The 25,182-nt window shown below is 46.9% G+C and overlaps 1 protein-coding gene across 1 annotated transcript in view; it reads left to right on the top strand.

Annotated features, from left to right (window-relative positions):
- Positions 1 to 3,782: 3,782 nt before the first annotated feature.
- Positions 3,783 to 25,182, top strand: part of OVCH2 (ovochymase 2) — a 48,400-nt gene continuing 27,000 nt past the window's right edge. Inside the window, exons 1-9 of the mRNA XM_069738369.1 lie at positions 3,783 to 3,935; positions 13,345 to 13,451; positions 16,439 to 16,530; positions 19,657 to 19,829; positions 20,033 to 20,128; positions 20,212 to 20,363; positions 21,021 to 21,216; positions 22,029 to 22,055; positions 22,134 to 22,224. Of these exons, the coding sequence (XP_069594470.1) occupies positions 3,848 to 3,935; positions 13,345 to 13,451; positions 16,439 to 16,530; positions 19,657 to 19,829; positions 20,033 to 20,128; positions 20,212 to 20,363; positions 21,021 to 21,216; positions 22,029 to 22,055; positions 22,134 to 22,224 (1,022 nt within the window). The 5' untranslated portion in view covers positions 3,783 to 3,847. The remainder of the gene's footprint in view (positions 3,936 to 13,344; positions 13,452 to 16,438; positions 16,531 to 19,656; positions 19,830 to 20,032; positions 20,129 to 20,211; positions 20,364 to 21,020; positions 21,217 to 22,028; positions 22,056 to 22,133; positions 22,225 to 25,182) is intronic.

The following is a 25,182-nucleotide window of genomic DNA, read 5'->3' as shown; positions in this document are numbered from 1 at the left end:
GAGTCCAATCCTGGATGGCCTGGACCTTAACCGGATCCATCTCGATAGTAGAAGGGGTAAAGATGAACCCCAAAAATGAAACTTTCTGCACACCGAAGAGGCACTTTGATCCCTTCACGAACAAGGAATTAGCACGCAGGACCTGGAAAACCATTCTGACTTGCTTCACATGAGACTCCCAATCATCAGAGAAGATCAAAATGTCATCCAAGTAAACAATCAGGAATTTATCCAGATACTCACGGAAAATGTCATGCATAAAAGACTGAAAAACAGATGGAGCATTGGCAAGTCCGAACGGCATCACCAGATACTCAAAATGACCCTCGGGCGTATTAAATGCCGTTTTCCATTCATCTCCCTGCCTGATTCTCACCAGATTATACGCACCACGAAGATCAATCTTAGTAAACCAACTAGCCCCCTTAATCCGAGCAAACAAGTCAGATATCAATGGCAAGGGATACTGAAACTTAACAGTGATCTTATTAAGAAGGCGGTAATCAATACACGGTCTTAGCGAACCATCCTTTTTGGCTACAAAAAAGAACCCTGCTCCCAATGGTGATGACGATGGGCGAATATGTCCCTTCTCCAGGGATTCTTTCACATAACTGCGCATAGCGGTGTGTTCAGGCATGGACAAATTAAATAAACGACCCTTAGGGAATTTACTACCAGGAATCAAATTGATAGCACAATCACAATTCCCATGCGGAGGTAGGGCATCGGACTTGGGCTCTTCAAATACATCCTGATAATCAGACAAGAACTCTGGGATGTCAGAAGGAATGGATGACGAAATAGACAAAAATGGAACATCACCATGTACTCCCTGACAACCCCAGCTGGTTACCGACATAGAGTTCCAATCTAATACTGGATTATGGGTTTGTAGCCATGGCAACCCCAACACGACCACATCATGCAGATTATGCAGTACCAGAAAGCGAATAACTTCCTGATGTGCAGGAGCCATGCACATGGTCAGCTGGGTCCAGTATTGAGGTTTATTCTTGGCCAAAGGTGTAGCATCAATTCCTCTCAACGGAATAGGACACCGCAAAGGCTCCAAGAAAAACCCACAACGTTTAGCATAATCCAAATCCATCAGATTCAGGGCAGCGCCTGAATCCACAAACGCCATGACAGAATACGATGACAAAGAGCATATCAAGGTAATGGACAGAAGGAATTTGGACTGTACAGTACCAATGACGGCAGACCTAGCGGACCGCTTAGTGCGCTTAGGACAATCAGAAATAGCATGAGTGGAATCACCACAGTAGAAACACAGCCTGTTCAGACGTCTGTGTTCTTGCCGTTCAACTTTAGTCATAGTCCTGTCGCACTGCATAGGCTCAGGTTTACTCTCAGACAATACCGCCAGATGGTGCACAGATTTACGCTCGCGCAAGCGACGACCGATCTGAATGGCCAAGGACATAGACTCATTCAAACCAGCAGGCATAGGAAATCCCACCATGACATCCTTAAGAGCTTCAGAGAGACCCTTTCTGAACCAAGCCGCCAGTGCAGATTCATTCCACAGAGTGAGTACTGACCACTTCCTAAATTTCTGACAATATACTTCTACATCATCCTGACCCTGGCATAAAGCCAGCAAATTTTTCTCAGCCTGATCCACTGAATTAGGCTCATCGTAAAGCAATCCAAGCGCCTGGAAAAACGCATCAACATTACTCAATGCAGGGTCTCCTGGCGCAAGAGAAAACGCCCAGTCCTGTGGGTCGCCGCGCAAAAAAGAAATAATAATCAAAACCTGTTGAATAGGATTACCAGAAGAATGAGGTTTCAAGGCCAGAAATAGCTTACAATTATTTTTGAAGCTCAGGAACTTAGTTCTGTCACCAAAAAAACAAATCAGGAATAGGAATTCTTGGTTCTAGCATAGATTTCTGATCAATAGTATCTTGAATCTTTTGTACATTTATAACAAGATTATCCATTGAGGAGCACAGAGCCTGAATATCTATGTCCACAGCTGTGTCCTGAAGCACTCTAATGTCTAGGGGAAAAAAAAGACTGAAGACAGAGCTAAGAAAAAAAAATGATGTCAGGATTTCTTTTTTCCCTCTATTGGGAATCATTGGTGTGGCTCCTTGTACTGTTATGGCTGGCAATCAGGCAACACAGCGTGCAGTAATCAGCGCACATACAGAGATCTGGCAATAACCAAAAACAATAGGACGAGCTCTGAGACGTGGAATCTCTGTAGACTGCAGTACCTGATCTATCCTCACACAACTATAAGCAGCAGTGGATTGCGCCTATCACTACCTATGCAACTCGGCACTGCCTGAGGAGCTGACTAGCCTGAAGATAGAAATACAAGCCTGACTTGCCTCAGAGAAATACCCCAAAGGAATAGGCAGCCCCCCACATATAATGACTGTTAGCAAGATGAAAAGACAAAACGTAGGAATGAAATAGATTCAGCAAAGTGAGGCCCGATATTCTAGACAGAGCGAGGATAGCAAAGAGAACTATGCAGTCTACAAAAAACCCTAAAGCAAAACCACGCAAAGGGGGGCAAAAAGACCCACCGTGCCGAACTAACGGCACGGCGGTGCACCCTTTGCGTCTCAGAGCTTCCAGCAAAAGAGAATAGCACAGCTGGACAGAAAAAACGGAAACAAAAACAAAGTAACACTTATCTAGCAGAGCAGCAGGCCACAGGAAAGATGCAGTAGCTCAGATCCAACACTGGAACATTGACAAGGAGCAAGGAAGACAGACTCAGGTGGAGTTAAATAGCAAGGCAGCCAACGAGCTCACCAAAACACCTGAGGGAGGAAGCCCAGAGGCTGCAATACCACTTGTGACCACAGGAGTGAATTCAGCCACAGAATTCACAACACCGTGCTATGTCCCCACATGAGGTCTCGGGGTCGGACAGTCGGTAGCTGCAGATCACTTTAGGGTTCCCTCCTCAAGGTCAATAAAGTTGGTCAGGGTTTTCTTACACTTCCCAGTCACCAACAGTTTCTGGGGAAAGGTCTGTAACAAGTTGCTCTCTCTTTGCAATCTCCAACAGATCTTACTGCCATTACTAGCCGACAGACTTCTCCCAAATGTCCACCACATAGACCACCAGGCACCTTACCGCCTTTGTGTTCTGCACAGATGACGTCAGCAGTCTGCGCATGGGGTAGAGCTCTATGATGGCACCGGCCTATTTCCATACATTATATATGGCGGCTTCTCACACTCCACGTGTACAACGGCTGCATTTCATGGATGGTGTCAGTGACAATAAAAACTGTACGGTAAAAACGGTAGGCACGGTACCGCGTGCCTCGGGCTGGCTGCAAATTTCACGTATCCAATACAACACAGTTTAGGGCTGTGTCTTCTGTAAGTGACCGCCGGGGGAGCGTCTTGGGACAGTCCTTATACTTGGGTGGGCTGTCCAGACCATCGTATGTGACCACTACATGCCGTAATACACACCAGACGTACGTTTTCTTGTGAAAGTCTTGGGAACATCCATCAAGGTCCCCAGAATGAGAATGAACATTTCCGGGATCTCTTATCGTTCTCGGCTTTGTTTTCTGCCCTCCCACCTCTTTCGTTCCCTGACTTACTATTCCTTTCCACTTACGCTTGATCACATTTCCCAGGTTAAGGTAATTGCTGGAAGAAAGTAAAGTTCCGCATCGGGCACAGGACACAATGGTTGGCTACACCTGGCAATGCAGGATGTGCCGTGAAAAGTCAATAATCAACCAGGGTGCTCTTCAATCAGTGCCAGCTCCCCCACGGAGGACCAGAGCCGCCTATAAAACTGCTACCAGCCGCTCGCCGGAGATTTCCATGGGAGAACATGGCGGACACATCTCTTTCTTATGTTGTTATCTTGCTGACAGTGATGAGCCACACAGGGCGAGGAGAAACTAGCAACTATGGCAGACGTAAGTGCGGTTCCAGCCGGAGTGTTCCCGGACTTGACTTTTATGACTCTTACTATATTATTACTTTATTTCTGTTATCGGAGGTTCTTGTAGGAAAGTTATTATTTCACGGTCACATGGACACCGCCATAGATACTTGGTGCCCTCTACTTTAGGAAATCTTCTGTTGTGTCAGTATATTGGACCAGTAATGTCACCCAAGGGGGGCAAAGATCGCAGTCCCTTCTGGAGGCTGAAGGCTTCCCTCTGCTGAATTTGAGGAGTCGAGAATATGAAGTGAGGCGTAATGGTTCATGGGCCATGTTACATGTTTTACATTGGAGTGTTATGCCTCTGTATAGAGCTCCTATGTTGTACCAGGAGGTGTCATGTGCATGGTGCGTATATATGGCACCACTTTCTCTACCATAAGCAATACTTGTACCCTTGGCAAAGTACTGACCGCCTGAAGCCGCCAAACTCAGCTCCTCAGTATTAATGTGCAACCTACAAGCTCAGCATCTCAGTATTAATGTGAAGCCGCCAAGCTTAGCGCCTCAGTATTAATGTGCAACCTACAAGCTCCGTGCCTCAGTATTAATGTGCAACCTACAAGCTCTTTGCCTCAGTATTAGGGCTCTTTTCCATTTGCGAGAAACATGTCCGTGTCTCGCATGTGAAAACCAAGCTCTGGTGCCGGCACTCCAGAGCGGAGCGTGCGGCCGCATAGCAACACATGGAGCTGCACGCTCCACTCCCAAGTGCCGGCGCCAGAGCTTGGTGTTCACATGCGAGACACGGACGTGTTTCTTGCAAATGGAAAAGAGCCCTTAATGTGTAACCTCAGTGTGCCTCGGTATTCTTGTGTAACTTACAACCTCAGTGCCTCAGTATTCTTGTGTAACTTACAAGCTCAGCGCCTGAGTATTCTTGTGTAACTTACAAGCTCAGCGCCTGAGTATTCTTGTGTAACTTACAAGCTCAGCGCCTCAGTATTCTTGTGTAAATTACAAGCTCAGCGCCTCAGTATTCTTTCTTGTGTAACTTACAAGCTCAGCGCCTCAGTATTCTTTCTTGTGTAACTTACAAGATCAGCGCCTCAGTATTCTTTCTTGTGCAACTTACAAGCTCAGCGCCTGAGTATTCTTGTGTATCTTACAAGCTCAGCGCCTCAGTATTCTTGTGTAACTTACAAGCTCAGTGCCTGAGTATTCTTGTGTAACTTACAAGCTCAGCGCCTCAGTATTCTTGTGTAACTTACAAGCTCAGTGCCTGAGTATTCTTGTGTAACTTACAAGCTCAGCGCCTCAGTATTCTTGTGTAACTTACAAGCTCAGCGCCTCTGTATTCTTGTGTAACTTACAAGCTCAGCGCCTGAGTATTCTTGTGTAACTTACAAGCTCAGCGCCTCAGTATTCTTGTGTAACTTACAAGCTCAGTGCCTCAGTATTCTTGTGTAACTTACAAGCTCAGCGCCTCAGTATTCTTGTGTAACTTACAAGCTCAGCACCTGAGTATTCTTGTGTAACTTACAAGCTCAGCGCCTGAGTATTCTTGTGTAACTTACAAGCTCAGCGCCTCAGTATTCTTGTGTAACTTACAAGCTCAGCGCCTCAGTATTCTTGTGTAACTTACAAGCTCAGCGCCTCAGTATTCTTGTGTAACTTACAAGCTCAGCGCCTCAGTATTCTTGTGTAACTTACAAGCTCAGCGCCTGAGTATTCTTGTGTAACTTACAAGCTCAGTGCCTCAGTATTCTTGTGTAACTTACAAGCTCAGCGCCTGAGTATTCTTGTGTAACTTACAAGCTCAGCGCCTCAATATTCTTTCTTGTGTAACTTACAAGCTCAGCGCCTCAGTATTCTTTCTTATGTAACTTACAAGCTCAGCGCCTGAGTATTCTTGTGTAACTTACAAGCTCAGCGCCTGAGTATTCTTTCTTATGTGACTTACAAACTCAGCGCCTGAGTATTCTTGTGTAACTTACAAGCTCAGCGCCTGAGTATTCTTGTGTAACTTACAAGCTCAGCGCCTGAGTATTCTTGTGTAACTTACAAGCTCAGCGCCTCAGTATTCTTGTGTAACTTACAAGCTCAGCGCCTCAGTATTCTTGTGTAACTTACAAGCTCAGCGCCTGAGTATTCTTGTGTAACTTACAAGCTCAGCGCCTGAGTATTCTTGTGTAACTTACAAGCTCAGCGCCTCAGTATTCTTATGTAACTTACAAGCTCAGCGCCTCAGTATTCTTGTGTAACTTACAAGCTCAGCGCCTCAGTATTCTTGTGTAACTTACAAGCTCAGCGCCTGAGTATTCTTGTGTAACTTACAAGCTCAGCGCCTCAGTATTCTTGTGTAACTTACAAGCTCAGCGCCTGAGTATTCTTGTGTAACTTACAAGCTCAGCGCCTCAGTGTTCTTGTGTAACTTACAAGCTCAGCGCCTCAGTGTTCTTGTGTAACTTACAAGCTCAGCGCCTGAGTATTCTTGTGTAACTTACAAGCTCAGCGCCTCAGTATTCTTGTGTAACTTACAAGCTCAGCGCCTCAGTATTCTTGTGTAACTTACAAGCTCAGCGCCTGAGTATTCTTGTGTAACTTACAAGCTCAGCGCCTCAGTATTCTTGTGTAACTTACAAGCTCAGCGCCTCAGTATTCTTATGTAACTTACAAGCTCAGCGCCTCAGTATTCTTGTGTAACTTACAAGCTCAGCGCCTCAGTATTCTTTCTTATGTAACTTACAAGCTCAGCGCCTCAGTATTCTTGTGTAACTTACAAGCTCAGCTCCTCATTATTGGTGTAATTCCACAATCTGTTCCATCATTGATGTGAAACTCCCACATTTGTGTCCTCAAAGACCTGTACCCGGTGTTAGGTCCTGTCTCAAGCAGAAGTAATTCCCTGCCATGTGTATGTCATCACCGAGCCATCCTCATCTGGAGAGTCATGCAGCCTGGTGTTCACAGTGCCGCACATGAAACTGATCTGCCAAATTCATAAATAAGACTTTTTACAGAGGAGTTTTGCTGTATGAGGAACCGGCCACATTGACCACACCGCCCAATGTGCATGGAAAAGCCGAGCAGACAGAGATATAATTTATGAGAAGATGCAGTGTGATTGACAGCGAGCTGTTTATGTACACATATAGAAAATAATGTTGTGGGACCGCCCCCTGGACTCCTAGGTCCTAAAAAAGCGGACACTATAATAAGTATTTTACAAGTTTTATTGAATCCTTAGACATGATGAATGTATAAGTTCCATTTATACTGTATGTATAAATCGCAGCTGCCAAAGGATCCTATATACAGTTAGGTCCAGAAATATTTGGACAGTGACACAAGTTTTGGCCTCTTAGCTTTTTACCCAAACATATTCAAGATCCAGTTCTATAATAAATATGGGGTTAAAGTGCCGACTCTCAGCTGCAATTTTGATGGGATTCGCATCCTAATTGGAGGAAGGGTTTAATATGGAGCCGCCTCTTTTGAAAGGGACCTAAAGTGATTGGACAGTTATATCAGAGGCTCTTTAATGGGTTATTGCATCATTGGTTAAGTAAGTAAAAGGTATGGAGCTGATTGCGTTTGGATTTGGAAGCTGTTGCTGTGAACCCACAACATGCAGTCAGAGAAGTTCAGTAACTTGCAATTAGCTGTCCTGCCGGTCTCTGGAGCAAGGCATAAAGGATTGTTGCTCCCTCGGTGTTCCAACTACCCAGATCCTGCGCCTCAGAAGGAGGCAGCCTGTGCAGGGCAGAACTCCTTTTGGTTTCCACTCCTTTTGCTATGACTTTTTTCTCAATCTCTCTAAAACAGTTCTCTGTTCGTGTCCTTTCTTAGGAACTGCCGAACGTGGGGCAGGCGCAGCTCCGTGTCCTTCCGTCTAGGCCTCTGACAGGATCCCACCCCTGTCAGGGACCAACTACCTGAGTGGAGCTCACATAGCAGCTGCCTGAGCGAAGCCCAGTCAGCATCTGCCTAACTTCCTATCAAGGCCACCAGTTTTATCTAATTGTGAAGAGTGCCCTAATAAATAGGAGCATAGCTCCCCCTGGTGGACTGGAGTATGAAATGTGTTGTATGTTGGTGTTACCGGGTAAAGTGATCTCCTTTATTGCTTCCAAATGTAACATCACTCCCCCTAGAGGAGAATGATGTTACTGCAACGACCAGGACCCTGGGGCGCTGCACTACCCCAACCCCCCACCCCCCGTTAAATCCAGTACTCCGGGACTGGGAAAAGAAAACAACAATACATTAGCAAAAAAGACATGCAATTTTTAAAATGCTATAAAACAAGTTAATTTAACTGTGCTTCCCTTTATGGGAGGTGAGAACACTTGAACGTTACAAACAAAAACATATTTACATGGTGAGACCAATCTAGTAAACAGTATACTAACTATGAAATACGATTACCCATACAGGTATACTATCTATCAAGTGCAAAGGCAAACATTCTATCTTTATTCAAGTGCAAAACAATTGTTCTCTTCTAAGTGCAAAATTATCAACCAACCCCCACGGGCTTACTTTATTCAATTGCAGATGAGTCTATCAACCCCCATGGGCTCACTGCATTTTCTTTCTCTTCATTTTATTCACGTGTACAACAAACGTCAATTTCAAATTGATTCTCAGTTCTTTCTTTTACTAGGAGCTACAGACTCCCACGTCTGCCCAGCTATTCTCCTATCGTACCAACTCCGCCTAGCTGATGTTCCGTGACAAGTTTATTCAAAAGTGCATCATTTAAGTATTACTTCTACTCTATAATATTGGCTACATACTATCGACTATGTACACTTAATTCTTCTCTATTATATTAACTCTTTTAAATACAACAGTTTAAACATTCCCTTTCAGGGCGAACTCAAGTCTTTTCTGAGGTAGTGCAAAGTATCAATCACATTATCAATCAAGTCAGTTTAGCAACAAAAGTGATGTAATGCGAGGGACCCGTTACGAACCCCCAACGTTGGTCTTGGGCGGGCAACAAGACGTGTATCCTGACCCGGAATTCTGCCACACCAACGGGTTTTTCTTCAGGTCTGAAAAACAAAGCAATTCTTACAACAGGATTGATAGCAGTCTCCATTGGAGGCAGTCTCTGTAAAAGCCTCAGTTGCAAAACCAGTAGGAAGCACCTTTAAGAAGGTGCAAACTATTTACAAGACAGTTTGTGAACCATTCACTGTCCATGATTCAAACGTTCTTAAGGCAATGATGAAACTTGTGCAAACTGAGGATCCCTTTAGACGTGGGACCCCTTTTAAGAAATAACCCTTAACGGGTTTAATAAACTTGAAAACGGCAACAGTCAATTCAGGAACTTGCAGCAAACAGTTAACTATTTACAGTCACATTCTTTCTTTTACTTTCTCTTATGCTTGGTGGGTCAGGGGCCACTGTCTCTCCATATCAGAGCCATGGTCCCAGGGAACGTAGCAATGGCCCAATCAGATCGGAGGGCTGATGGTGCTGAGAACAGGCCTACCAGTGACTTGTCGGCCTGCAGCGTGGCACAGTCTGGGGCCGCGGTGAGATCAGTCACTGGAGCGGGGTCAGTAGCTGTGGCACGAGCAGTCGCTGGAGTGGGGTCGGTTATCAGGGCAGGGTCGTTCTTCATACCTGCTTCAGATGCGGTCCCTCCGGTGCCGGTCTGCTCCTCTGCTGGGGTCTGGAACGCTGGTTGCAGGGCCTTGTGCTGCGGCGTGGTCGTCTCCGGTTGCAGCATCTCTCTTTCCAGCAGGGCCTTGCTTTCTGGCTTCGGAGCGCCGGAGCTTCTTTCTTGCTCCAGACCAGACAAGGTTGCCGACAGACATCTGGTGAGGCTCCCGATGGAGGTCTTCTTCCACCCGGCCACAGCTTCCAGGTCCTGGCGCACGAGCTGACAGGTGCGTTCTTCCTCTTCCTTCCGCAGGAGGTCCGGATTCATCGTTGGTGAAGGGTGCAGTTCTTGCAGGCCCTGCTGGGAGAGTCCTCGTTCTCCATCCCACGCTCCGGGGTCCGCTCAACTCCATCCGCCATGTTGTTTTTCGGCACCTCCTCCTTCATCACATCACAGTCTTGGCCAGGAATGGGCATATTTTTGGCGCCGCATTGCGGGACCCGCCCACAATGGCACGCCCTTCTTCTGCACTCCTCGTGGCGCTGTAATGGCGGCGGTTTGGGCGGGAATTTTGGCAGTCTTTTGCAGTACACAGTCTTTTAGCAAACCACAGTTCAAGCCCAATTCTGGCACAGTTCTTAGGCGCACATGACCCGATTTTCAGGCTTAAGTAGATCCTGTTTGTGACGCCAAAATGATTGGAGCACCCCCGTGGGCACTCGGTACCGGGTTCTTCGGTTCTCCAGGGGGATGTCACGGTGGCTGACCCGGTCCATGGCCCTCGGGAGGTCCGTTGTAGAGGTGAAAGGTTTTTAAAGGGGAAATGTTCGTGATGTCACCTGTGGTATTCGGTCAGGGTGACCGACGCTGCTTAGGGGTCCGTTGGGGTGATGTTATGGCAGCTAGATGGTATACCTTCCCACAGGTGAAGTATGTCCCCAGGGCTTCCCAGTGTGTAAGATGGTGGATGGTGAAAGGCGCAGTGAAGAACGAGGACACAAGGTTGCAGTCTCTTTACCTTTACTGAAGGCTTCAGCATCCACAGTCCAGAGCACCAGATCACAGGGCAGGCAGAGTTCGGCCGGTTTGGATGCAAATCCAGAGTCCCCTTATCCAGGTGGAAATCGGTAGCCTTCCTGTAGCGCCTGGGTGTAGTAGTACCTTACTGCTGAGCCTCTCGTAAGGTCCTCACAACTGTTGCAGATGTTCTAGATGTTATGTCTCTCTCTGTCCCCCAGATGGATAGGACAAACCCGTATGACTGGTGGCCTGAGGCATTTTACGGGGACTCTAGCACGCCCTGGCCTCTCGTGGGTGTCACCGTGTCTCCTGGGTATGAGGTGGATCAGTAACTTGCAATTAGCTGTCTTGCCGGTCTCTGGAGCAAGGCATAAAGGACTGTTGCTCCCTCGGTGTTCCGGCTACCCGGATCCTGCGCCTAAGAAGGAGGCAACCTGTGCAGGGCAGAACTCCTTCTGGTTTCCACTCCTTTTGCTATGACTTCTTTCTCACTCTCTACAATACAGTTCTCTGTTCGTGTCCTTTCTTAGGAACTGCCGCATGTGGGGCAGGCGCAGCTCCGTGTCCTTCCGTCTAGGCCTCTGACAGGATCCCACCCCTGTGAGGGACCAACTACCAGAGCGGAGCTCAGATAGCAGCTGCCTGAGCGAAGCCCAGTCAGCATCTGCCTAACTTCCTATCCAGGCCACCAGTTTTACCTAATTATGAAGAGTGCCTTAGTAAATAGGAGCATAGCTCCCCCTGGTGGACTGGAGTATGAAATGTGTTGTATGTTGGTGTTACCTGGTAAAGTGATCTCCTTTACTGCTTCCAAACATAACATCACTCCCCCCTAGAGGATAATGATATTACTGCAACGACCAGGACCCTGGGGCACTGCAGTGACGTCCATGGCCTCCAGACTTCAGGCCATCATTGCTGCAAAGCCTCACACAGGAGGAAACCAGTAATGGTGACATCCATGGCCGCCAAACTTTAGGCCGTCATTGCTGCAAAGCCTCACACAGGAGGAAACCAGCGATGGTGACTGCCATGACCTCCAGACTTCAGGCCTTCACTACTGCAAAGCCTCACACAGGAGGAAACCAGCAATGGTGATGTCCATGGCCCCCAGACTTTAGACTGTCATTGGTGCAAAGCCTCACACAGGAGGAAACCAGCGATGGGGACAGCCATGGCCTCCAGGCTTCAGGCCATCATTCCTGCAAAGCCTCACACAGGAAGAAACCAGGGATGGTGGCATCCATGGCCTCCAGAATTCAGGCCATCATTCCTGCATAGCCTCACACAGGTGGAAACCAGCGATGGTGACTGCCATGGCTTCCAGACTTCAGGCCATCATTCCTGCAAAGCCTCACACAGGAGGAAACCAGTGATGGTGATGTCCATGGCCTCCAGACTTCAGGCCATCATTGCTGCAAAGCCTCACACAGGAGGAAACCAGTAATGGTGACATCCATGGCCGCCAAACTTTAGGCCGTCATTGCTGCAAAGCCTCACACAGGAGGAAACCAGCGATGGTGACTGCCATGACCTCCAGACTTCAGGCCTTCACTACTGCAAAGCCTCACACAGGAGGAAACCAGCAATGGTGATGTCCATGGCCCCCAGACTTTAGACTGTCATTGGTGCAAAGCCTCACACAGGAGGAAACCAGCGATGGGGACAGCCATGGCCTCCAGGCTTCAGGCCATCATTCCTGCAAAGCCTCACACAGGAAGAAACCAGGGATGGTGGCATCCATGGCCTCCAGAATTCAGGCCATCATTCCTGCATAGCCTCACACAGGTGGAAACCAGCGATGGTGACTGCCATGGCTTCCAGACTTCAGGCCATCATTCCTGCAAAGCCTCACACAGGAGGAAACCAGTGATGGTGATGTCCATGGCCTCCAGACTTCAGGCCATCATTGCTGCAAAGCCTCACAGGAGGAAACCAGCAATGGTGACGTCCATGGCCCCCATACTTTAGACTGTCATTGGTGCAAAGCCTCACACAGGAGGAAACCAGCGATGGGGACGGCCATGGCCTCCAGACTTCAGGCCGTCATTGCTGCAAAGCCTCACACAGGAGGAAACTAGCAATGGCAACATCCATGGCCTCCAGAATTCAGGCCATCATTCCTGCAAAGCCTCACACAGGAAGAAACCAGGGATGGTGGCATCCATGGCCTCCAGAATTCAGGCCATCATTCCTGCATAGCCTCACACAGTTGGAAACCAGCGATGGTGACTGCCATGGCCTCCAGACTTCAGGCCATCATTCCTGCAAAGCCTCACACAGGAGGAAACCAGCGATGGTGAGATCCATGGCCTCCAGACTCCAGGCCGTCATTACTGCAAAGCCTCACACAGGAGGAAACCAGCGATGGTGACATCCATGGCCTCCAGACTCCAGGCCGTCATTATTGCAAAGCCTCACACCAGAGGAGACTAGCAATGGTGACGTCCATGGCCTCCAGACTTCAGGCCGTCATTACTGTAAAGGATTCTCTACAAAGGGTTAAATATCAATATTTTATCTATGGGAAAGTGAATTAGTCCAATTACTTCTAAGCCCCTGAAATGAGGATTTGTTGGAAAATGGCTGCAATTCCTAATCGTTTCACCTTAGATTTCTGTTCAACACCTTTAATTATACCTGAAAGTCTCCACTTCAATTGTCTCAGTTGTTTTATTTAAAATAAAAAATAGCAAAATAGCGAACTGCAGAGCTTAAATCACAAAGATTTGTCACTGGACAAAGATTTCTGGACCTAACTGTATGCACATAAAATGTACGTAACCTATTGCCTTAGTTTCTAGGTGTGGAGAGCGTCCAGCTACCAGTGAATCAATCAACTACAGTCTGCTCTCACGTATTGTTGGAGGAACAACTGCAAAGAAAGAGGAATGTCCGTGGATAGTAAGCGACAATCATATGCAATATTTCTGTCCCCCTCTCTCTCTTCTCAGTTTTGGAGATAGTAGCAAGGAGAGGGTTGTACAGAGCAGATCAGAATGTTGAGAGTTCAAAAAGCATCTACATTCTCTGGGAGGACAGAGCTAAAAGGGTGTAGATAGGGAAGAAAGCACATGAAGAGGAAATCACTAGAGGGTTGAAGCTTCGCTTATACAACTCCTGGCAAAAATTATGGAATCACCGGACTTGTAGGATGTTCATTCAGTTTAATTTTGTAGAAAAAAAGCAGATCACAGACATGGCACAAAACTAAAGTCATTTCAAATGGAAACTTTCTGGCTTTAAGAAACACTAAAAGATATCAAGAACAAAAAATGTGGTAGTCAGTAATGGTCACTTTTTTTTTAACCAAAGCATTGGGGACAAATTATGGAATCACTCAATTTTGAGGAAAAAAATGTGGAATCGCCCTGTAAATTTTCATACCCAAAAATAACACCTGCATCAAATTAGATCTGCTTGTTAGTCTGCATCTAAAAAGGAGTGATCACACCTTGGAAAGCTGTTGCACCAAGTGGACTGACATGAATCATGGCTCCAACACCAGAGTGTCAATTGAAACAAAGGAGAGGATTATCAAACTCTTAAAAGAGGGTAAATCATCACACAATGTTGCAAAAGATGTTGATTGTTCACAGTCAGCTGTGTCTAAAATCTGGAGCAAATACAAACAAACATGGGGAGATTGTTAAAGGCAAACATACTGGTAGACCAAGGAAGACCTCAAAGTATCAAGATTGGAAACTTAAAGCAATATGTCTCCAAAACAGGAAATGCACAACAAAATAAATGAGGAACGAATGGGTGGAAACTGGAGTCAATGTCTGTGACCGAACTGTAAGAACCCGCCCAAAGGAAATGGGATTTACATACAGAAAAGCTAAACGAAAGCCATCATTAACACCTAAACAGAAAAAACAAGGTTACAATGGGCTAAGGAAAAGCAATCGTGGACTGTGGATGACTGGATGAGAGTCATATTCAGTGATGAATCACGAATCTGCATTGGGCAAGGTGATGATGCTGGAACTTCTGTTTGGTGCCGTTCCAATGAGATTTATAAAGATGACTGCCTGAAGAGAACATGCAAATTTCCACAGTCATTGATGATATGGGGCCGCATGTCAGGTAAAGGCACTGGGGAGATGGCTGTCATTACATCTTCAATAAATGCACAAGTTTATGTTGATATTTTGGACACTTTTCTTATCCCATCAGTTGAAAGGATGTTTGGGGAAGATGAAATCATTTTTCAAGATAATGCATCCTGCCATAGAGCAAAAACTGTGAAAACATTCCTTGAAAAAAGGCACATAAGGTCAATGTCATGGGCTGCAAATAGTCCGGGTCTCAATCCAATTGAAAATCTTTGGAAGTTGAAGAAAATGGTCGATGACAAGAATCCAACCTGCAAAGCTGATCAGCAACAGCAATCAGAGAAAGTTGGAGCCAGATTGATGGAGAGTCCTGTGTGACCCTCAGTAAGTCCAGGCCTCAGAGACTGCAGACCTCAGAGGTGGTGCAACAATATACTAGTGATGTTTTGGAGTCTTTTTTGTTTGATTGTTTTTCATGATTCCAAATTTTCCTCAGAATTTAGTGATTCCATAATTTTTCCCCTATGCTTGGTTAAAAAAGTAACCATTACTGGCTACCACATTTTTTGTTCTTGATTTCTTTTAGTGTTTCTTAAAGCCAGAAAGTTGCCATTTGTAATGACTGTAGTTTTGTGCCATGTCTGTGATCTGCTTTTTTTTTCTGCAAAATTAAACAGCTGAATGAACATCCTCCAAGGCCGGTGATTAATTTTTTCCAGGGGTTGTACATAAGAGCTAGTGCAGGCCGAAGCATCATGGACACACAGCTTTCACATCCAGCATATGTTACTAGAGGGGACACAATCACAGGAGAAAAGTCTCAAATCAGGGGAAAGAGAATTAAGGAATGGAGATTGCAGGATGAAACGTAGGCTACATTCACTCTGTGCTTAGCTTTGCTTTCATGGCCTCGGAATCATTAAAAAAATGTGTTTCGGATGTTTTGCCCTGTGGACAGAGCCATTCAGTGCAATGAGAAAAACAAATGGACTCGCGCCTCTGCAGTGTTGTCCATATTTTTAGATGGGCATCAGGACATAGTAGACTATTGCCTTATGCCCATCTGAACAGACAAACTTCACCGCAAAAGAGCACAAACGGCGTCCATTACAATTCCATTAGTCTCGTTGGACTTTATGGCTTTATCTGGGGCACATCTGAGTCTCGTTTTTCAGGGAGCCTCGGACAGACAGCATAAAGCACAGATGAGAGCTGCATAAAGCACAGATGAGCGCTGCGTAAAGCACAGATGAGAGTTGCGTAAAGCACAGATGAGAGCTGCGTAAAGCACAGATGAGAGCTGCATAAAGTACAGATGAGAGCTGCGTAAAGCACAGATGAGAGCTGCGTAAAGTACAGATGAGAGCTGCGTAAAGCACAGATGAGTGCTGCGTAAAGCACGGATGAGCGCTGCGTAAAGCACGGATGAGCGCTGCGTAAAGCACGGATGAGCGCTGCGTAAAGCACAGATGAGAGCTGCGTAAAGCACAGATGAGAGCTGCGTAAAGCACAGATGAGAGCTGCGTAAAGCACAGATGAGAGCTGCGTAAAGCACAGATGAGAGCTGCGTAAAGCACAGATGAGAGCTGCGTAAAGCACAGATGAGAGCTGCGTAAAGCACAGATGAGCGCTGCATAAAGCACAGATGAGCGCTGCGTAAATCAAGCCAAAGTGCAGCTTTTTTACTCAAGATGTAAACAGAGTAATAAATACCAAGCCCAGGTTGCTCATAGCCTTCCGAGCTGTGTGCAGTTTGGCCATCCAGCACTACTAGTTCTGTATACTCACCATGAATGAAACTACCAGAATTCAAAAATATTTTTATTTTTTTAGGCTTCATTGAAAAAAGATGGGAAACACTTCTGTGGAGCAACCATTATTAGTGATAACCGTGTAGTGACCGCCGCTCACTGCTTAATGGACAAGTAAGGGACTGTTTTCTGTATTTCAGAAATTGATGTACATCTGATAATGTGATAGACGAGCTGAAAATCACGTTATATATTTCTAATACCTCTCAAAAAAAGTGCCGACCACTAGCTGCCCACTGCCTGTTGTCAATTGTAATTCATCTCTAATAACCATGACAAGTACAGGAAGCAGGAGACAGCATTCAGGAAGTGGGGGTGGGTCTGTCTACAGGAAGTGGGGGTGGGTCTGTCTACAGGAGATAGGGGTGGGTCTGTCTACAGGAAGTGGGGGCGGGTCTGTCTACAGGAGGTGGAGGTGGGTCTGTTTACAGGAAGTGGGGGAGGGTCTGTCTACAGGAGATAGGGGTGGGTCTGTCTACAGGAAATAGGTGCGGGTCTGTCTACAGGAAGTGGAGGAGGGTCTGTCAACAGGAAGTGGAGGTGGGTCTGTCTAATAATAAATAAATAATCTTTATTTTTATATAGCGCTAACATATTCCGCAGCGCTTTACAGACATTATCATGGCTGTCCCCAATGGGGCTCACAATCTACATTCCCTATCAGTATGTCTTTGGAATAGGTGCGGGTCTGTCTACAGGAAGTGGAGGAGGGTCTGTCTACAGGAAGTGGGGGTGGGTCTGTCTACAGGAGATAGGGGTGGGTCTGTCTACAGGAAATAGGTGCGGGTCTGTCTACAGGAAGTGGAGGAGGGTCTGTCTACAGGAAGTGGAGGTGGGTATGTCTACAGGAAGTGGGGGAGGGTCTGTCCAGGAGATGGAGGAGGGTCAGTCTACAGGAAGTGGGGGAAGGTCTGTATACAGGAGATGGAGGAGGGTCTGTCTACAGGAATAGGTGCGGGTCTGTCTACAGGAAGTGGAGGAGGGTCTGTCTACAGGAAGTGGGACACGGTCTGTCTACAGGAGATGGAGGCAGGTCTGTCTACAGGAAGAGGGCAGCCCTGCCTACAGGAATTGGTCTGTCTCTCTATGGGAAGAGGGGATGGATCTTCCTAAGGGATGAGGGGCGGGTCTGTCTCTACAAGAAGTGGGGCGGTGGGTCTGTCTCTACAAGAAGTGGGGCGGTGGGTCTGTCTCTACAAGAAGTGGGAGGCGGGTCTGTCTCTACAAGAAGTAGGAGGCGGGTCTGTCTCTAGAAGAAGTGGGAGGCGGGTCTGTCTCTACAAGAAGTGGGGCGGTGGGTCTGTCTCTACAAGAAGTGGGGCGGTGGGTCTGTCTCTACAAGAAGTGGGGCGGTGGGTCTGTCTCTACAAGAAGTGGGGCGGTGGGTCTGTCTCTACAAGAAGTGGGAGGCGGGTCTGTCTCTACAAGAAGTGGGAGGTGGGTCTGTCTCTACAAGAAGTGGGAGGCGGGTCTGTCTCTACAAGAAGTGGGTCTACAAGAAGTGAGAGGCGGGTCTGTCTCTACAAGAAGTGGGAGGCGGGTCTGTCTCTACAAGAAGAGGGAGGCGGGTCTGTCTCTACAAGAAGTGGGAGGCGGGTCTGTCTCTACAGGAAGTGGGGGGTGGGTCTGTCTCTACAGGAAGTGGGAGGCGGGTCTGTCTCTACAGGAAGAGGGAGGCGGGTCTGTCTCTACAAGAAGTGGGGGGGGCGGTTCTGTCTCTACGAGAAGTGGGGCGGTGGGTCTGTCTCTACAAGAAGTGGGAGGCGGGTCTGTCTCTACAAGAAGAGGGAGGCGGGTCTGTCTCTACAGGAAGTGGCGGCGGGTCTGTCTCTACGAGAAGTGGAAGGCGGGTCTGTCTCTACAGGAAGAGGGAGGCGGGTCTGTCTCTAGAAGAAGTGGGAGGCGGGTCTGTCTCTACAAGAAGTGGGAGGCGGGTCTGTCTCTACAGGAAGTGGGAGGCGGGTCTGTCTCTAGAAGAAGTGGGAGGCGGGTCTGTCTCTACAAGAAGAGGGAGGCGGGTCTGTCTCTACAAGAAGTGGGAGGCGGGTCTGTCTCTACAGGAAGAGGGAGGCGGGTCTGTCTCTAGAAGAAGTGGGAGGCGGGTCTGTCTCTACAAGAAGAGGGAGGCGGGTCTGTCTCTACAAGAAGAGGGAGGCGGGTCTGTCTCTACAGGAAGAGGGAGGCGGGTCTGTCTCTACAAGAAGTGGGAGGCGGGTCTGTCTCTACAAGAAGTGGGAGGCGGGTCTGTCTCTAGAAGAAGTGGGAGGCGGGTCTGTCTCTACAAGAAGAGGGAGGCGGGTCTGTCTCTACAAGAAGTGGGAGGCGGGTCTGTCTCTACAAGAAGTGGGAGGCGGGTCTGTCTCTACAAGAAGTGGGGATTGGTCTGTCTCTCTTCAGGAAGTGGGGAAGGGTCTATCTTTCTACAGGAGGTGGGGGTGGGTCTGTATCTCTAAGAGAAGAGGTGGGCGACTTGGTCTGTCTACAGAAAGTGGCGGCGGCTCTTTTCTCCTGTTCTCCTTTTTGGTAAATTGTATACAGGCAAACGGAAGGACAATCTTTCCGTTCAGAGCAGGCATTCTTTCGGACAATATTGAGAGAAATGTATGCTGGGATGTTAGGTAGTTCCAGCTCCTATAGAGCTGGCAGAATACTGATATAAAAGAGGTGCCCACCCACAAAGTGTGAATGACAAGTTACAAGGCATGAGAATCGGGACCCTTCCTAGACACCTTAGTCTGGTATGTGCCCCAAAAGCGGGCCTAAAGTGATGTGGGGGCAGCAAGACCATGCGTTCCTGCAGGTGTTCAGTGAAATAACCAATTTAGAGAGGACCTTTAGAACATTTTACATGCAAAACTGGGCAAGTGGCTGAAGATCTGAATAAAATGTAGCTTATCTTCTTATTTATATGATAACCAAGGGGGCGTTATCATAAATCCGTCTCTGGGAGTGGTTACTTTTACCTCTGTATGATGTTGTCCAATTATAAGCATGAGAAAAAAATAAAAAAAGATCAATACCATTTTTCTCTGTGATATGTTAAGAAACATGTCTAACTGCGTGGGCGTAGGAGAGCAGAGCTGTGCGTCATTACAGACATTGTTCTGCATCTATCCCAGGTACTGATCGCACACTGCAGCTCTCATCTCACAGCACTGTCATACAGGTGAAAAAGTGACCATTCCCAGAGACAAATATATGTATCGGAATCTTCCTCTGTTTTTGTCTCTGTCTTCACAGAAACATTGAATTTACCATGAGAGTTTTTGTTGGAGACTATGATTTTGACATGAAGGAATCCACAGAGCAGAGTTTCCATGTACGAGCAGTTCACAAGCACCCCGACTTCAACAGCAAACAGCCGTACAACAACGACGTTGCCGTGGTGGAGCTGGTGGGACGCATAACATTTGGTAACTAATAATCTTAGATCTGCCCAGGGATGGAGTGGACGGCGCGCCGCATCGCTGGTGAGGTGGCCCGGACTTGTAGTGGAAGCACTCATGCTCATGGGAGCTCCATCATACATAGTCCGCCCAATGCACCGGGCCAGGGAATATTATTAGGGTCCATGTACGTCACTATTAATGCATCTTTCTGCATTCTGACCTTTCAGGCAGCAATATCCAGCCGGCATGCCTGCCAAGCCCGGACGAGGAATTTCCCAAAGGATATATGTGCGATACTTTGGGATGGGGGCGGCTAGAGGAAAGTAAGAAGCCTCGGCCATATCACGCAAGGAGAACTTCATATATCTGGCAGTAACTACTCTTCACCCCAAATTTGGTATTTCAGATGGCAAGTTACCCACCAAATTGCAGCAAGTGTCTTTGCCGATCATTGAGAACAAAAGGTGCATGAGCATCATGAAAACCGTGGATCAGCGTTCGGAATTTAAAACGGTGGTCTGCGCAGGATATCCGGAAGGAGGGAAAGACGCCTGCCAGGTGCATGGTGTTAGAGATGACCTGAGGGATTGGGAGGTCCTCCAGAGTGGTGGCATCAATGGAAAGGGGGCCTGATAGATCACATCAAGCTTCACACCCAGGACGGATGGGTCCGGGACAGACGGGCTAAGGACAGGCCGATTTCTCCACCCTTTGTTTGCCAGCAATGCCGCTTCTCTTGAAAGTCCTAAATAGGTTCTCGTCATCTAATGGCATCCATGATGGGACCACCCTGGACTAGTCCCAATGTCAGTGCTTCTATGGTTCTGATCACCTGGCTCAGCACATATATGTAAACGATGGATAGTCAACGCGTTATGGTCACTTGTGTCATCACCCAAAGTCTTGTATTTTGGGCATTAAAGGGATCATCCAGCGACTAAATGTTGAAAATTAATTCTATGAATGAATAAAATTTGTCATGCTCACCCTAACGACGACCCACCAGTCAATAATATAGACTAGGTCCCCCAGCCGGTCTCTGCACTTCCTGTATGGTCGGGATTGGTATCTGACCAGTGCAATCAATCACTGGATGCAGTGATGACTCATTGGTCACCACTGCTGCCAGTCATTGGTTGCAGTGGCCACTTTTGGGCATCTGTCAGCAGTAAGTTGTTTTATGATGTCAGTAAGTATCTTTATTACTCTTTTTAGGGGGACTCTGGAGGTCCTTTCCTCTGTCAGAGGAGCCACGGGAGGTGGGTTTTGGTTGGTGTGACCTCCTGGGGACTGGGATGTGCTCGGAAATGGATTGACAATTTCCTGCGCCCACCGGACAAGCGGGGCTCGCCAGGTATTTTCACGGATATTCAGAAGCTTCGTGGCTGGATCACTACAAAGCTGAATCAAGGTAACTACTCTCAGGACATCACAGAGCCTCACTTTACACACAGCATGGATGCTAAACTAGTGATCGCTGGGGGCCGAGCACCGGGACCCTCACCGATCCACAGAATGGGGCTCTGGAGGGCTCTACTTAAATGGAGTGATGGTAGCACATACGCTCCGCCACTCTTTTGTCGCTGGGGATCATTGGGGGTCCCAGTGGGTGGTTCCCAGCGATCATCAGGTTATCACCTATTCTGAGAATTTACTGTTCACTCCTCTTAAGATATTTGTGAGTTGGATCAGTGCTGGGTCCAATAATGGGGTCCCCCACTGACCATGAGGATGGGGGTCCCTTGCTCCCCATTTCTACCCGCTGCATAACCACAGCCTGGAGATCGAGACGGGGCATCGGCGGAGCGCGAGTCCTGCCGTTCCATTCAGTGATTGTACTCAGTTGGGGTCCCAACGATCAGACCCTCACCAGTCCAGTGGTGGAATACCCCTCCAGTACTGCACTCCATTCCTTCCACTGACGGCTGGATTTATGGCTACCCATGGTTACATAGTAGCCGAATTTAGAGGGATTGTCCTGAAATTTTGGAAACAATCTCAATAAATTCTGCATTATGATGAAGGGGATTATGTGAACCCCCGGTGCTTCTGCCCCATTTGGGGCTAATCAGGGGCACTCACCACCATACTGTCAGGATATGTAACGTCTGACCAGCCTTTCCAGAATCCTGCACATGATCATTATCCGCTGCCAAACACCTTCGATAAAAACCTGACAACTGACAACTTTTATCTTTTGTATCATTTTTGTGTTTTCTCTAGCGGACCCACATTTGCCTGCGACTCACGGTAATTACTATCTGCTCGCGCTCCTCGCTGATTGACATGACCGGCGTATGGTTACCAGAGATTTCTCATATGGCGCAGTACGGTGCAGCACGACCGATGGGCTCCTGAGGGGAACGGCCGGGGAAATCACACACCCGAGAGGCAGCAGGAGATATTACTCCAATAACGAGTGAGTGTCCTGTAAGGTGGTCTGTGCCTGCGTCTGTGTATTTATTAACCCTGTAACTGTCAGTGACGTACATGTCACCGGCCAGCATGTGCTGGTGCCTGCAGCGATCGGAGCTCGGTCCTGTCGCTGCAGATGAGCTGTTTATAGTCCACCTTCGATCACTCGCAGCCTCGAGGACAGAAACATTTAAAAAAAAGTAACAGGTCTAAGGAAATAGCAACCACCCCCCATTTTTCCCTTTTTTAATCTTTTTAATGTAGGTTTCTGAATTTTGTTCCCCACTAAAGCAATAAAAATCTGTCCAGAGTTGGTATCACCGTGATCGTGCTGATCTGGAGAATCACATTATCAGGTCAGTTTTGCCACAGAATAAAAGATGGAAAATTAAAGCCCAAAAACCAGTGGCAGAATTAAGTTTTTGTGTTTTTTTGTTTCTCAATTTCCTCTCGTTCCCTTATGTTATATGGTAAAATACACAGTGCCCTTCAAAAACTACCGCCGATAATGCAAAATAAACAAACTAGCCTTCAAACCGCGGTTGCCAAAATAATACAGAAGTTATGGCTCTTGGAGCCAATGAAGGGAAAAAATAAAGCACAAAAACAAAAAAATTCCAACTCCATAACAGGATAAAACTATCTGATACCAAGGCTAGAAAACGTATCAGAGCTCAGCATTTATTTACACTGATCTTGGAAAAAGGATGCTGAGCTCTGGTTACCTTGGTAGAAAGAATGCTGAGCTCTCGTTGTCATGTTAAAAAGAATGCTGAACTCTGGTTGTTATGGTAAAAAGAATGCTGAGCTCTGGTTACCATGATAGAAAGAATGCTGAGCTCTGGTTGTTATGGTAAAAAGAATGCTGAGCTCTGGTTGTTATGGTAAAAAGAATGCTGAGCTCTGGTTGTTATGGTAAAGGGAATGCTGAGTTATGGTTGTTATGGTAAAGGGAATGCTGAGCTCTGGTTACCATGATAGAAAGAATGCTACACTCTGGTTGTTATGGTAAAAAGAATGCTGAGCACTGGTTGTTATGGTAAAAAGAATGCTGAGCTCTGGTTGTTAAGGTAAAAGGAATGTTGAGCTCTGGTTGCCATGGTAGAAAGAATGCTGGGCTCTCACTGTTAAGGTAAAAATAATGTTGAGCTCTGGTTGTTATGGTAAAAGGAATGCTGAGCTCTGGTTACCATGATAGAAAGAATGCTGAGCTCTTGTTGTTATTGTAAAAATAGTGCTCAACTCTGGTTGTTATGGTAAAAATAATCCTGAGCTTTGGTCGTTATGGTAAAAAGAATGCTGAGCTCTAGTTACCATGATAGAAAGAATGCTGAGCTCTTGTTGTTATGGTAAAAATAATGCTGAGCTCTGGTTGCCATGGTAAAAAGAATGCTGAGCTCTGGTTACCTTGGTAGAAGGAATACTGGGCTCTGGTTGCCATGGTAGAAAGAATGCTGAGCTGTGGTTGCCATGGTAGAAGGAATGCTGAGCTCTGATTGCCATGGTAGAAGGAATGCTGAGTTCTGGTTGCCATGGTAGAAGGAATGCTGAGCTCTGGTTGCCATGGTAAAGAAATGCTGGGCTCTAGTTGCCATGGTAGAAAGAATGCTGAGCTCTCATTGTTATGGTAAAAATAATACTGAGCTCTGGTTGTTATGGTAAAAAGAATGCTGAGCTCTGGTTGTTATGGTAGAAAGAATGTTGAGCTCTGGTTGCCATGGTAAAAGGAATGCTGAGCTCTGGTTGCCATGGTGGAAGGAATGCTGAGCTCTGGTTGCCATGGTAAAAAAAAAAAGTTGAAGTTGCATTGTAAAATTATTGCTGAGCTCTGGGGATATTCATTGTGTGGTATAATAATAATAATTTTATTTATATAGCGGCAACATATTCTGCAGCACTTTACAAATTATAGAGAGGATTTGTACAGACAATAGACATTACAGCATAACAGAAATCACAGTTCAAAATAGATACCAGGAGGAATGAGGGCCCTGCTCGCAAGCTACAATCTATGAGGATATAGGGGAGACCCGAGAGGTGGATGGTAACAATTGCTTTCGTTGTTCGGACCGGCCATAGTGTAAGGATCGGGCTATTACCTGCATAAAGTGTAGGAGAACATGATGCGAGGAACCGGATTGTTTTTTTTTTTAATGGGCCATACAGGGATCGTTAGGTTAGTGCATTGAGGCGGTAGGCCAATCTGAACAAATGCGTTTTTAGGGAACGCTTAAAACTGAGGGGATTGGGGATTAATCGTATTAACCTAGGTAGTGCATTCCAAAGAATCGGCGCAGCACGTGTAAAGTCTTGGAGACGGGAGTGGGAGGTTCTGGTTATTGAGGATGCTAACCTGAGGTCATTAGCGGAGCAGAGGGCACGGGTAGGGTGGTAGACTGAGACCAGAGAGGAGATGTAGGGTGGTGCTGAGCCATGGAGTGCTTTGTGGATGAGGGTAGTAGTTTTGTACTAGATCCTTGAGTGGATGGGTAACCAGTGTAATGACTTGTACAAGGTAGAGGCATCGGTGTAACGGTTGGTGAGGAATATGATCCTGGCAGCAGCATTCAGGACAGATTGGAGCGGGGAGAGTTTGGTAAGAGGGAGGCCGATTAGTAGAGAGTTACAATAGTCCAGACGAGAATGAATAAGTGAAACAGTCAGAGTTTTTGCAGAGTCGAAAGTAAGTAAAAGGGCGAATTCTAGAAATGTTTTTGAGATGCAGATAAGAAGAGCGAGCCAGTGATCGGATGTAGGGGGTGAATGAAAGCTCGGAATCAAGGATGACCCCAAGGCAGCGGGCATGTTGCTTTGGAGTAATGGTGGAACCGCACTCGAAGATGGCAATGTCAGGCAAAGGTAGGTTAATAGAGGGAGAAAACACGAGGAGTTCAGTTTTTGACAGGTTCAGTTTCAGATAGAGGGAGGACATGATGTTAGAGACAGCGGTAAGGGTACCGTC

Source organism: Ranitomeya imitator, chromosome 9, assembly GCF_032444005.1.
Source record: "Ranitomeya imitator isolate aRanImi1 chromosome 9, aRanImi1.pri, whole genome shotgun sequence".
Lineage (NCBI taxonomy): Eukaryota > Metazoa > Chordata > Amphibia > Anura > Dendrobatidae > Ranitomeya > Ranitomeya imitator.
This window is presented reverse-complemented; position numbering and strand designations above follow the sequence as displayed.